At 37.8% G+C, this 15,823-nt stretch overlaps 1 protein-coding gene across 1 annotated transcript in view; it reads left to right on the top strand.

Annotated features, from left to right (window-relative positions):
- The first annotated feature begins 1,143 nt into the window (after positions 1-1,143).
- Positions 1,144-15,823, top strand: part of LOC141076753 (tyrosinase-like) — a 189,825-nt gene continuing 175,145 nt past the window's right edge. The window contains exon 1 of the mRNA XM_073564043.1: positions 1,144-1,962. Coding sequence (XP_073420144.1) covers positions 1,180-1,962 — 783 coding nt within the window. The 5' untranslated portion in view covers positions 1,144-1,179. The remainder of the gene's footprint in view (positions 1,963-15,823) is intronic.

Below are 15,823 nucleotides of genomic sequence, written 5' to 3'. Positions count from 1 at the left end.
GTGGTAGTGTAGAGATGGGGGCAGTGTAGAGGAGACATGTCACAGGTTATACTGGGCAGGAGACAGGGTATAATCCTCCCTGATGTCACTGTGGTAGTGTAGAGATGGGGGCAGTGTAGAGGAGACATGTCACAGGTTATACTGGGCAGGAGACAGGGTATAATCCTCCCTGATGTCACTGTGGTAGTGTAGAGATGGAGGCAGTGTAGAGGAGACATGTCACAGGTTATACTGGGCAGGAGACAGGGTATAATCCTCCCTGATGTCACTGTGGTAGTGTAGAGATGGGGGCAGTGTGGAGGAGACATGTCACAGGTTATACTGGGCAGGAGACAGGGTATAATCCTCCCTGATGTCACTGTGGTAGTGTAGAGATGGAGGCAGTGTAGAGGAGACATGTCACAGGTTATACTGGGCAGGAGACAGGATATAATCCTCCCTGATGTCACTGTGGTAGTGTAGAGATGGGGGCAGTGTAGAGGAGACATGTCACAGGTTATACTGGGCAGGTGACAGGGTATAATCCTCCCTGATGTCACTGTGGTAGTGTAGAGATGGGGGCAGTGTGGAGGAGACATGTCACAGGTTATACTGGGCAGGAGACAGGGTATAATCCTCCCTGATGTCACTGTGGTAGTGTAGAGATGGAGGCAGTGTAGAGGAGACATGTCACAGGTTATACTGGGCAGGAGACAGGATATAATCCTCCCTGATGTCACTGTGGTAGTGTAGAGATGGGGGCAGTGTAGAGGAGACATGTCACAGGTTATACTGGGCAGGAGACAGGGTATAATCCTCCCTGATGTCACTGTGGTAGTGTAGAGATGGTGGCAGTGTAAAGGAGACATGTCACAGGTTATACTGGGCAGGAGACAGGGTATAATCCCCCCTGATGTCACTGTGGTATTGTAGAGATGGTGGCAGTGCAGAGGTTGCATGTCGCAGCCACCCTTACAAAAACTGTATGTACCGTCCCACCACCCATACACATACTGTACGTACCGTCCCACCACACATGCACATACTGTACGTACCGTCCCACCACCCATACACATACTGTATGTACCGTCCCACCACACATGCACGTACTGTATGTACCATCCCTCCATCCATACACATATAGCTTCTCTCACTCGTCTCATGTTTTGGTCTCTTTCTCCAGACTTTGAAGATCAAGAGATGTTGCTTCTCGTTGTGGTCCTTCTGGGCATCACATCTACTTCCGCCATGTTCTACAGAGAGTGTGTTGAAAATGTTGCCAGCTTTCCCGTGGTGTGCTGTCCTATGTATAACGGATCAGTATGTGGATCTGCTCTGAACAGGGGCAGCTGTATGCCGGTGGTGAACAGCAGAACCATATCCCCTCCCGATGTTCATATTGATGACAGACATTTATTTCCCATTCATTATTACTCCTATACATGTCAATGCAAAGACAACTTTTTTGGTGATAACTGCGGCCAATGCGACTATAACCGCTATGGTGACAACTGCGAAAAACTGAACAACGTCACTAGAAAAGATATCCGGGAGTTGTCGGAGACGGCACGACACCAGTACTTCGCCCAGCTCCACCAATGCAAATACAAGATCGATCCTGACTACGTGATCTTGGTGTCGGGGGATCGATTTCGCAGAATAGCTTACATATTCCAAAATGCCTCCTACTATGACGTCTGGTGTTACATCCATAACTACGTCACCAGACAGTTCATTAACAACACCAGAGAGAACAACCTCCTAAACTTCGGCCACGGCAGCACCGGATTCCTCACCTTCCATCGGATGTACATGCTAGGCTTGGAGAGATCGATGCAGAGATGCACCAAGGATCCCAACTTCGCTCTCATGTATTATGACTGGCGATCCGAACCCGAATGCACCATCTGCCAAGATGACTTCCTCGGAGGGAATGATGCGCATGGGCGTCTCAATGGCGTCAATGTCTTCTCCAGCTGGAGGGTGAGTACCATTGTAGACAAGTTGAAAGGTCCAGCTAGATGTGGACCAATCCTGTTCAGGATCCCGAGCACACAACATTTCTCCATCTGTTGTCCCAGTACTTAGTGCTTAGTGTGGGCTGACTGGGACAAATCCTCTGCTGCTCTGCAGGACGTGGTGTCAGTGTTTGCCATCGCAAAGAGGCAATTTGCATATTAAATTTCCCATAGGAGCATTGCACAGCGAATAAGCCTCCTTACCTTGACAAGCCAGAGCTGGCTTGTCACTCTCCACAAGGAGAAACCTTACCCCGTAGACCTCAGTCCAGAGCCTATCACCTAGCCAAATCTGTGCTCATACTTTGCACTGATGAAGGCCAATAGCTCGAAACACCGTGTCTGCAAATTGAGATTCTGATTTGTTTTTTATCCTAAGTCATATTACAAGACTCATCAAACGGTTGATTATGACTAGTAGGATCACTGCTACCAAAAGGTGGCGCTATAGACTTCAAGTCCTCTTTCTCTCTGAAGAGGCAATTTGCATATGCAATCACATGGACACAATTAGGAGGACAGAAAAAAAAGGCAAGAATGAACTTTAAAAAGACGGCAGGATAAATATCTCTACAGAAGAACTATCACTAGAACAGAGGCATCATAGAGCTGTCATACTGTAAAATAATGCATATCCTGTAAAATACTCAGGACTAGTTACCAGATAAAAATATAGTGGTTTATTTGCTTACTTCCATCAAAGAAAGGTTATTACAGAAAAACAGGTGAATAAAAATAAGTGAAAGAGATATTGTCCATTAGATCATGCTCTGAGATCCCACATGGCAAAAGCAACATGTATTCTTCTTCTCTCCGAGATCCTGAATAGCAAATGGCTGCTGTGTCTCAGTTCGGCTTGTCACATCGCCGTCAAGTAATATACCAGCTGTTGTGTCATGTCATCTTGCGTCTGTCTCTCATGATGGTGAGGGAAGAAGACAGCACCCTCTACAGTTAGCCATGAATTATATACGTCTCTTGAAACACGTGATCTCTACATATATGGAGCTGTCTTTCTACCATGAGCCAAGCTTAAAAATAGCCTATGTCGTGTAAGCTAAAGCATTCTACAGAACTGGGTCTTATAAGAAATTAACGGATTATTAATATTTAACAATTCCCCCTTTTGAGGGAGACAGACATTAATTGGAACCCTCAAATATAACAAGATCTTCTTTCTTCTTTTCTTCTTCTTTGACAAAATAATTTAATATCAATAATAATAATAATAATAATAATAATAATAATATTAGATTACCGTTATAAGTACTCAATGACATAATTGATGTGAATTCATGTTATGGTAAGTCGTGAACAATATTCATATAAAATATGTATAATTATACTTCCCTAAGTCTAAATTGAAGCATCTCAGGTCCAGTCATCATCATCTGATGTCATCTGGTCTTCATTTTGATGTCTTCTGTCTTCTTCTTGGTTCTTTTAAAAATACAGTTTTCTTATAGCATATAGATGTGTTGTGTATCAAATCAAAGTCCATAATTTCAAATGTTAATACGAAAACAAAGTCTATGCAGCTTTAATATCTGTGCAGTGTTATCTTTAAAAACCTGGGCTTACATTGGCTCGCCTTGGATATTCTGGAATCCTCCATCGGTACTGGTCTTTGAACAGGTGTGACGTCTTTGGTCAGCAAAGCAAGGGTTAAAATGACTCTTCCTTGCTAAACATAGCACCATAACCAGTCCTTGTCCTAATGCACAGGACATATGTCAGGGTTGTAGCTTCCTGACAATTACCTTATTGTTCACCAGCTTTCATCGAAGCTTTTCAGGTGATTGAAAACCTCTGGAACTTGATAAGAACGTGATAACACCGTTCATCTCAGCATCATAGGATCATCGTCCTCTGGTTGTCAGGTTAGACACTTTAATCGTGACTGTCGGTGGTGGATACTGCACTTGTGACTGTCAGTGGTGGATACTGCACTTGTGACTGTCAGTGGTGGATACTGCATTTGTAATTAACAGTCTATTACTCAGTAATCATAGCTTTGTTACCTTCTGGGATTTCTGGATCGCGGCATTCTTCTTCTTGCAACTGATAAAAATCAATGAAGTTTAGAAATGTGAAAAGTCTTTATTAACATAATTTCAGTATCTTGCTTGAAGTCTTCATTCCCTATTCTATACCAAATCTGGTAATTTCCCTATCCCATAATATCACAGCGTACCATAGCAATCAGTAATATCCATATAATTATTATCAGAATTTGTACTGTATATGGATTTCAATATTTGAAATAATAAACCAATAATAAGTGATAATACATTATTATCCATTTTTTTCATGTGATAGAACATTTTTATGTCATAGGTGTAATTACCTTTTTCAACCCATAGGTGTCACTGTGTTTTATGTAACCAGTGTTTTCATCTTTATTAATAAGGAATATATTTATTATACTAATAATATGTAGGAATGTATAGCCATGAACCAAAATAAGAATATATGAGTGAGCGAATGAATGAATAAAAGAATTGTTGCATATAACTCAGAAGTGAAACATTTTCCTTAGTAATAGAACCATATAATTGCTATATTTAATGAAGCAATATTCTCAGTAGATATTACTTTACTAAATATTGGTGAAAGAATTAAAAATAATGAAAAATAAGAATGAAAAATAAGAATAAGAATAAGGCCTTTATGTTGATGCAGAGTAGTTATGTCTTCAGTAACATACACCCTTAATATTTCCATGATCTGGATTATTTCATAATTGTCATAAACTTGTGTTATCAAAATATTCAAATCATGCAACTTTGCATGTAATTCCTCTTAGTGTAAAGAAATGACTCTTTATAATACTTGTTATTATACCCAATACTTATACCATTGTACCTTATTAATATTTTTTCCTATTAAAATGTGTGAAGAAGAGGTATTAATCAAATGTGATGATGTAGTCAGGATAAAAAACATATTTCCCCCTTAATACCAAAAAATATTGTTTCATGAAATAATTCATTTATCAAAACCAAAATTAAAAATAATTAATGTATAAATTATGTGAATTTATACCTGCTTATACCATTATTTGTCTGAAGATGTGTAACCATCAAAATTAATTTGAATATCATAAAATTATCCTTTGGAAAAAATTAATTTAAATGTAGTTTAAGATTAACACACTTGGACAGAGAAGGAAGGTCCACTATTCCCAGATGCAGCTGGTGAATACCAGGCTCTGTGCTGGTGCCTGTTTAAAAGAGCTAAAGCTGATAAGGAAAGAATAGATTTTCTTCCTAAACTATTTTCTATTTTGTTGTGCGATTGCACTTATCCACAATTAACTAAATCAAGAAATAATAATTACTATAGAAATATAGAAATATATGTTTGTATAGATAATATTTCATTATGTATCTTAATATTCTAATAATTTAACTGATCTGCATATTTCTTCTAAAGATAAAAGCTTTTGGGGTTTTTTTTTTTTTTCTTTCTCTCATGCATTCAGGATCCTGAGGTCTCACAAACGTATCACATTACTCGCTCAGCAGCTGCTCATACACTCAGTCACTGTCACTCAGACTGTGTCACATATTAAGTTTAATACACGTATTTTAACCCAAATTATCCTAATTATCAATGCATTGTAAACTATTTCAATTTAGTCTCTTAATATTTCTTTGAATATTCCCCAAATACACATGACATAAATATATGTATAGCTATACTTGACATTTAGGCCTGGAAAAAAAATTCCATTGCTTTGCAAAAGTTGAGAAAAGCTTTAAAATTCTTTTCCTAAGGAACAGGGACATAGTATACTGGTATGGTATACTTATTATTAGAACAAGGTTGAAATTTTCACCTGTTGAGGTTGTCATTCAAACCATGCAGTAAAAAACACACACCCAGAACATTTTAAAAAGCAATTAGTTATTTCCTTTTAAGGGTTAGATATATGAAATCATGCAATTATTGCAACATCCTGTGTAAATAAAGGCATAAATCCTTGGAAGAGAATTTTTCTCGATTAAGTCCTGCTTTGAAATGAAAATTCTAAGGAAACATAAAAAATAAGATTAATATCATATTCATATTCTAAATATTATTACTGATGTAGATTTTAATTTTCATTAAAAAATACAGTTCTACTATTTCTACTTCTACAAACACTCTATATATACTGTATGACTATGTATATATCCACAAACCATAAAACTACAGGATTATACTCTATAAAATAATTACATATAACTCACTAATTGTATAACACTGTTACACAATATATATATATAATTACTTTTTCTAGCCAATTCCTACACCCATACTTATTTCTCTGCAAAAAATATCCTGAAAGGTTCTTGCCATTTTAAAGCTGATAGATTCTTGGAGCAGAGTATTCAGTTTACAGGCCATGATGTCACTCACCACCTGTTTCTGTCTGTTAAATTCGGCCATCTTTGTTACAGAAAGAAAATCAGAACTCATCATTTTTCTTAATTCAATTTGTGTCTTTTCAGTGTTCTTTTGCATCATTCCATATGGTTTATAACAAACATGTGATTTTCTTTTTCTTTCTTCGTAGATTTGATTTTGGGGAAAACTCATTTTAAAAGGTTTTGCTAATACAGGCTTCTGATAAGATTTTACTCTGCCTGTCTTTCCAAAATTAGCACAATTTATTTTCCTTTCACGATTCTCGTGTTTCCTGGCAAAATCAAGAAATTGCGCACATTCAAACAAAGAATCTTTTTGTGACGCAATAACACGAGATGCAGGATTTAGAAACCAAAATTTGCTTACAAAACTCCTTATGAGGGACGGTGTTTTGACATTCTCACTCAGCATTTTGTACAAACGTTCATATATGGACATGAACGTAAAAATACATTCCTTCCGACCAATCCTTAATTTTTGAAGAATATCAATATCTGGATGATTTTCATTTGATGAACAAAAAATGAGAATTTTTAATCTGTCCTTATCAGTTAAATTCTCGTGTGTTTCACCAGATAACTTTAAAGACAATCTCCTAGCAAAATTTACAGGGATCCACATTTTGAACAACTGATTCTTCTCCTCGTTAGATAAATCAAAGTTATCAGTACAACTTTCAAAGATCTCAGAGTTTCTATAAACATCTATTTTGTTGTCATAAGCAGGAATTATTTGGCATATTTTTATCAAATTCTTCCTCACGCTATTTCGGATTTGGGCCTGTGAGTCTTCTATTTTTAGTGGTACGTCTTTCCCTTGTACGTCCTCTACGTCAGTTCTGAAGTCTCCTCCTACGTCTCCATCTTGTTCCACGTCTGCAAGGTCACCTTCAATGACTGCTACTTGTAACTGTTTCTCCACATTACAGTGAATCTCGGGAATATCACTATCCTCTACACAATCATTTTTAGATTTCTCTGACACAGATCTATGAAATATATCTACCATCTGTAGAATATTTTTTAATCTCTCTCTTTCTCTATTGAAAAACTTAGAATCTAACCTCTGATTCTCGAGTTCACACTCGGCATATAAACTTAACCATAAAACTTCTGAATTAGAATTGTCTACAGACTTAAATTTCAATTTACTCTGCTTAGCAAGACAATTAATGACATCCATTTTATCTTACCTTGAAATGTCTCAGCTCCTTTGATGGACAACGCTGGGTTCCTGTCTTCACACGTCTGGCTTAGGTCTGGTACTTTTGGCACTTGTAGTACTTCTCAATCTATCTGGTACTTCTTACTTCTAGGTTCCATGTGATTCTTGTAAGTAGTGGAATTCCCGATAACTTACACATATGATTTGACGTTAGCAAAGTCCAATCCCCCGTGTGCAAGTTGAGGGAAATCCGCAAAAAAAGTACAAAAATTCAGATCTGGCTGGCTCTCCAATGTAAAATAATGCATATCCTGTAAAATACTCAGGACTAGTTACCAGATAAAAATATAGTGGTTTATTTGCTTACTTCCATCAAAGAAAGGTTATTACAGAAAAACAGGTGAATAAAAATAAGTGAAAGAGATATTGTCCATTAGATCATGCTCTGAGATCCCACATGGCAAAAGCAACATGTATTCTTCTTCTCTCCGAGATCCTGAATAGCAAATGGCTGCTGTGTCTCAGTTCGGCTTGTCACATCGCCGTCAAGTAATATACCAGCTGTTGTGTCATGTCATCTTGCGTCTGTCTCTCATGATGGTGAGGGAAGAAGACAGCACCCTCTACAGTTAGCCATGAATTATATACGTCTCTTGAAACACGTGATCTCTACATATATGGAGCTGTCTTTCTACCATGAGCCAAGCTTAAAAATAGCCTATGTCGTGTAAGCTAAAGCATTCTACAGAACTGGGTCTTATAAGAAATTAACGGATTATTAATATTTAACACATACACTACAGGAGCAGATCCACACAGAGGCTGCTGTGATCACAGGACCTCCTCACCTCCCCGACAGTACACACATACACCCCAGCTCTACTTACAGTAGATCATAGATATCATTGGATCTCCCTCCCCACCTCCTCTGTTACTACAAATACAGTATACACACAGTATGAATCAGTGCAGAGGCTGCTGTGATCACAGGACCTCCTCACCTCCCCGATAGTACACACATACACCCCAGCTCTAATACAGTAGATCATAGATATCATTGGATCTCCCTCCCCACCTCCTCTGTTACTACAAATACAGTATACACACAGTATGAATCAGTGCAGAGGCTGCTGTGATCACAGGACCTTCTCACTGTAGAAAAATATATATATATATATATATTTTCTTGCACGGTTGAGAATCAAAAGTAAAGGCAATGTTGAATTGAGGATAAAATAAATCTTGTTTTTAATTGTTCATTTCAAAAAGTGATTACAAAAATGAAGAAAAGTAAGTTCATGACATGCAGTAATTATTTGAAGAGAAAACGAGCATTGTTCTTACATATAGTCTTGAGCAGCTGTCCGAGTGTTCGAGAGTCTCAAGGGATATGAGATCTCTTGAACAAGAGTTAGACCGGCTTTATATACTATTCTGACCTATAAACTACAACCACATATGGTGGCTTGCCACTATGTTCATAAGTTCTTCCATATTAAGTGAACCCTAGTTATTTTAACAATATGCATACAGTTATTTATGCATTACCTTAGTCTGAGATATTTAAGCCTAAAGTCTGAGATCTTTAGAACCATTCATTATCTCTAAATAGTCACATTTTGACAGCTTTGACTATTTTGACCTATACATTTGACAAGAGAGACAGCTGTGTGAGCCAAGGCACTCAGAATAAGTCAGTCACTTCTCTAAAGTAAGCAAAGCCTGTTAGCTAGATTCTGTATGAGAGAATTAATCAAGGAAATTCTTATCCTCTCTTGCTGACAACTTTATCTTCCAAAAGGTAAGGGAGAAAACAAGGGGAACTGCTACCTTGGATCTAATCCTTATAAACAGGGAGGAAATGGTTGAGGAGGTAAAAGTGGCTGGGACCCTAGGAGGTAGCGACCATGCTATTTTAGAATTTTGGATAACTAGAGGCGGAAGACCTGTGAAGACTCAGACGTCAAGGTTAGATTTCAGAAAGGCAGATTTTAAGGGATTCAGAAAGAGAATTGGAGGGATCCAATGGCTGGATATCCTTAAAGACAAAAATGTCCAGGAAGGATGGGAAATCTTGAAAAATGAAATTCTCAAAGCACAGTTGTTAACAATTCCGAAAAGAGGGAAGAATAGGAAGCAGTTAAGGAAACCAGGATGGATGAACACAGAACTTAAGCACATGCTAAAAAGGAAGAAAAAAATGTTTATAAAATGGAAAGAGGGAGGCATATCTAAAGAAGAATATAATGCTGTCTGCAGAACCTGCAGGGCACAAATCAGATTATCTAAAGCTGAAAATGAATTGAGGCTTGCAAGAGATGTCAAAAGCAATAATAAAGGATTTTGGGGATATGTCAAAAGTAAAAGAAAAGTCAAAGATGCTATAGGATTTTTAGAGGATGAAAATGATGAAATGGTAAGACAGGATGTTGAGAAGGCTAAACTTTTAAATTCCTATTTTGCATCTGTTTTCTCTCAGAAAGGAAATGTAACATCAACTGTTATTCACTGTCCTATTAAGGGAATAGAAGAATCCAGGATATCTATAAACAGAAAGATAGTGAGGAAACACTTAGCTAGCCTAAATGAATTCAAGTCTCCAGGTCCAGATGAATTACACCCCAGAGTACTGAAGGAGATAGCAGAAGAAATTTTTGAACCCCTCTCTATAATCTTTGAAAATTCTTGGAGAACAGGAGAAGTGCCAGAAGACTGGAGAAGAGCAAATGTTGTTCCTATCTTCAAAAAGGGGAAGAAGGTGGACCCAGGTAACTATAGGCCGGTGAGTCTGACTTCTATACCAGGAAAGATCTTTGAACAAATTATTAAACAACATGTATGTCAATACCTGGATAAGAATGAAGTGATTAAACAGAGTCAGCATGGGTTTCTAACTAATAAGTCATGTCAGACTAACTTAATTTCCTTCTATGACGGTATCACTGATTGGTTGGATCAAGGAAATGCTGTAGATATAGTATATCTTGACTTCAGCAAAGCATTTGACAAAGTCTCTCATACAATCCTTATTGAAAAAATGATTAAGTATGGAATGGACAAGGCAACTGTTAGGTGGATTCATAACTGGCTTAGTGATCGGACCCAAAGAGTGGTCGTAAATGGCTGCACATCCAGTTGGAAGAATGTCTCAAGTGGGGTACCACAGGGCTCTGTCCTGGGCCCTGTATTGTTCAACATCTTTATCAACGATTTAGATGAAGGAATTGAGGGTAAACTGATTAAATTTGCTGATGACACAAAGCTAGGAGGGATAGCTAATACTAGAGAAGAGAGAGAGAGGATTCAAAAAGATTTAAATAAACTGGAGAAGTGGGCAGCAACTAACAGAATGGTTTTTAACAGGGAGAAATGCAAAGTACTACATCTGGGCAATAAAAATGGAAAAAGCATATATAGAATGGGAGGAATAGGGCTAAGTGACAGCACATGTGAAAAAGACTTGGGTATACTAATAGATCACAGACTGAATATGAGTCAACAGTGTGATGCAGCAGCAAAAAAGGCAAATGCAATTCTAGGATGTATTAACAGAAGCATACAGTCTAGATCACGTGAAGTCATTATTTCCCTCTACTCCTCTTTGGTCAGACCTCATCTGGAATATTGTGTCCAGTTTTGGGCACCACATTTTAAAAAAGACATCAACAAACTGGAGCAAGTTCAGAAAAGAGCGACCAGAATGGTGACCGGTCTGCAAACCCTGTCTTATGAGGAAAGGTTGCAGGATTTGGGAATGTTTAGTTTGCAAAAGAGAAGACTGAGAGGAGACTTAATAGCTGTCTACAAATATCTAAAGGGCTGTCACATTGTAGAAGGATCAACTTTATTCTCATTTGCACAAGGAAAGACTAGAAGCAATGGGATGAAACTGAATGGGAGGAGACACAGATTAGATATTAGAAAAAACTTTTTGACAGTTAGAGTGATCAATGAGTGGAACAGGCTGCCACGAGAAGTGGTGAGTTCTCCTTCAATGGAAGTCTTCAAACAGAGGCTGGACAGACATCTGACTGGGATGATTTAGCGAATCCTGCTTTGAGCAGGGGGTTGGACCAGATGGCCCAGGAGGTCCCTTCCAACTCTACGATTCTATGATTCTATGATTCTAATCCATATATTTTTTTATTATAGAAATACTGATATTTTACAGTCCCCCCTGATTATGATTTGAGACATATCATAATCAATCCTAACTCATTCTCTCACCATTCGTATCACATTCATTCTTTATTCTGAAAACCTTGTATCACATCTGCCCTGAATGTCATCTGAATTTTCAAACCTATTGTAAAAACAAAAATTAGATCAGAGAGTTATATTTTTTCCGTTTTAACATCTCTCTTAAAATATCATCTTCCTTTTTCATTTCTATCTTTATATTCTTATAAATACTCCTAATTTTACACATAATAATTATTTGATATATTATACACAGCAAAACTATGATAAATAAAATAACAATCGGATTAGACAATACATTCCCTGCTGCCATTTTCGCTGAAGACTGTGACCAACTAGTTACAGATTTTCCTAAATTTCTCCACCAAGATGAGCCTGACATACTCGTCCATTCATGGTCAATATCATTTAGATTACCTTGTTCATGTCTAAATACAATTTCAGCTTCTTTTAATTGTTTTGTCAGCAGATTTAATAAACCCTTGTCTTTCTTTATTTCATTTGTCCACAAATCCCAAGGAAATTTATTGACTTGTGACAAATTGAACTGGATCGGAAGGATTTTCAGACGTCTTGAGCCAATTGACGTAATATTAATACTTCCTTCCTTCTTTGTGAGAGTTTTAACATTTCCCTCAATACAATATAAACCCATTGTCAGATTTTCGACATGTACACAAGATGAGAAGAATGCAGAAACTGCTTCTTTTCCTGACATGACTTGGAAACAAGTTTTGTTAGCGCTTACTGGTGTCACCAAGTCATGTATCGTGTGGACATTCTCAACTCTGGCATGACAAGAAGTATGATTATGGAAACATGAATGATAAATGACTTTATCCTGTCCAGGTAGACACATTACCTTGGAAACAAAATTTAAGCATGACGAAATGTCTAATTGTTCAATGTTTGTACCCTCAAATGCAAAATCTGTGTACTGTAATTGATAATATAGCAATTGTGTAGGGCTGACAGGAATTCCCAGAACACCTATAGGAACCAGGGTTTCTTCTCTTCCTGACACTGGAATCAGTGATGTTCCTACACAAATGTTCTGTTTGCATCCTATCCACTTATTTACCCACAAATCTGTATGGTTTAACGCAAAGTTATATTCTATAGGCAAATTTCTCATTAGCCCTAAAGGGTTAATTCCACTTTGTAAGGCTTGTGCAATCATTTTCAGATTGGTGGAATATTCAATCTGAATTTCTAGACATGTTTTGGCCACTTGAGATTCCTGTTCACTTTCCATTAAAGCTAAAGTAGCATCTTGTAGCTGTGATACAGAAGATCCCAATACAGCAGCAGTGTTCAAAACCATCTTTTCAAGGACTTGATTCAAGCTTTTCTGAATCTTTACCCCTTTTCCTCCAATATACCCAATATTTTCCAGACCTGATTTAAGTGTATGAATGTCCATAGTGTTAATTAAACTTCCTACTGTTCCTAATCCCCCCAAAATACCTTCAAACACTCCCCTCTTACTTCTAACCTGTGTTGAAGTTCTTTTCCCAAACCATTGTTCTATTCCCATCTCCATGTTAGTGAGATGTGGTTGACACTGGGGATATCTTGAAGAGATTTTCCAGTTAGACATGTTAAAAGTCCATACCATGGTCAGAAACACTCCATCTCGTAACAGAGGTTTAGTTTGGAACTGATTGATCTGAAAAGGAGTAGATGGTTGAAATCTTGTCTGTGTGCATACATTATCTACTGCTGACCATATATTTACCTTTACATCTCTACATTGTTTGTAGTTATACTTCGTTAAAATGCAACATTGGTAAGGTCCAGAATCCTTAGGAGATGGATTATCTACAGAAAAAATAAAATCCTTATTTAACCATCTCACGTTACCGGATTGACCTCTGTGTATAACATTTGTTGGACCATTTGAAAAACTTCCCAAAAATGATTTATCTTTGGTCCATATTAACAAAGATTCTGAAGGTAGCTCTAACCTCGTGCTGCATTTTAGTAATAAAGGAGACATATTTTCTTGACTATATACTGCTTGTGGTGTAACCCTTACTTCTGGAGCTATAGTATTTGAAACTGTAAAAACTACAGATACCTGTACTTGTACTGCTTCTCTGGTTATCTGAAAATTCCATGTTTTTACCCAATCCTCGTCTCCTTCTGTAATAGAAAGAAATGCAGGATCTAAAACTTTCCCAAATAGTTGTGTCCTTAACCAAGCATCTGTTTTGGATGTTTCAACTTTCCCTTTTGCGATCATCTCATTTGTAATGTCGCCTGACCACTCAGCTTTCTCTTCACCTCTTATCTCTATATTCCAGAATAACACATCTGTAGGACTACATTCCCATGTGCCTGTCTTATTATTGTGGATATAATCTCCTTGTAACTGTGTGAACTTCGTCTTAGGTCCTGTGGCTGCATGTAATATTATGTCAGTGTCATGTATGAAGTGTAGCTCAATACAGCATTTTGCACCAAAACCCATGCAAATGTTTCCAGTAATATCTACTGAATCGTCCGGTATGTCCTCATCTATTAAGCTTTGTAGATTCGTTCCTCTTGGTTTCCTTGGATGTAAAGTTCCTTTGAAAAGTTCCTTCACTTCACTAGTATTTGTTCCATGGTGTGAAATATCTTCAGCGTAGATCACAGTTGAAACAGTACAAAACAGCAGAAATGTGATTCCCATCAGATAGTAGCTTTTCCTGGGAAATGTCTTTTCCTCCTGAAGGATTGGTGTTGAATCCCTTCCATCAAGGACGTGGAGTTTCGTATTCCAGTTCTTATTGGAATCCATTTCTTCCTAAAAGAAATGCAGTATCATTATTTTGCAATATACAGTTTGCATTGATCAACATGTACCCACAATTTTTGTTGTCTGCGGGTATTTTTAACCACCTTAGATGCTCGTTGCACAAGAATCATCACTTGTCCCATGGTTTCGATAATTTCAAAGGGACCTTCCCAATTACTTTCCCAAGGTCCATTCTTCCTGAAAGTTTTAATCATCACTAGAGCCCCTTTCTTGAATTTGGATACATATGGTGGCTCCATTCTCTGCATTCTTGATGCAGCATGTGGAAGAATTGTTTTCAAATTTTCCTGCAACAATTGCAACCATTTGGACCTTGCAACAGCATCTTTTTGTGGTGTAGACAAAAATGGTTCATGAGGAAAAATCAATGGCATTTTTCTTCCTGTCATCAGTTCAAAAGGAGTAAACTGAGTTGTGGCAGAGGTTGTTCCTCTTACACTCAACAGTACAAAAGGTACTGCATCAACCCAAGTATTGCCTTTGTCCAATAACATCTTGGCAATTCTGGATTTTATTGTTCTATTCATCCTTTCCACAATACCAGCAGACTGTGGATGGTAGGGTACATGAAACTGCTGTCGTACCCCTAGAATAGCACAAACGGCTTGCATGATTTTTCCTGTAAAGTGACTTCCTCGATCAGAGGTGATCATTCTTGGGATCCCCCAAGTACAAAAGACATGATTAACTAATGCTCTAGCTGTAGACAAAGCATCATCTTTCCTGACAGGTAAAATTTCAACCCACTTAGAAAAAACATCTACCACAACCAATGCATACCTGAGACCATTTTTACCTGATGGTAACGGTCCAATGTAGTCGATTTGTAACGTAGACCATGGACCATCTGCAGGTGCGATTCGGAGTAGTGGCGGTTTCTGTCCTTTTGGTCTTGGATTAATTTGGGCACAAATGAGACATGATTGAACAACACTTTGCACTGTCTCTTCCATCTTTTCCCAGTAAAATTTCTCTCTGAGAATGCCTAACAATTTTTGTTGGCCCAAATGACCCAAACTTTCATGATTGTATTTTGTGAACTCAACCTGTAGATGTCTTGGGACAACAGGACGCAACTCCCCATTTAAGTCATGACACAAAACCCCGTTTTCACAAACAAAGGGAGGTTTTGGATCAACCCGGGAAGCAACAAGAGATGAGTCTTTTCCTTGTTCTTCCGCAAAAGAAGGGATATGCGTGTCTGTTCTTTGAACTGCTGAAACCTCGAGAGGTTCAGGTTCAAACA

Source organism: Dendrobates tinctorius, unplaced genomic scaffold (genome assembly GCF_039654945.1).
Source record: "Dendrobates tinctorius isolate UK_male_01 unplaced genomic scaffold, ASM3965494v1 ptg000423l, whole genome shotgun sequence".
Taxonomy (NCBI): Eukaryota; Metazoa; Chordata; class Amphibia; order Anura; family Dendrobatidae; genus Dendrobates; species Dendrobates tinctorius.
This window is presented reverse-complemented; position numbering and strand designations above follow the sequence as displayed.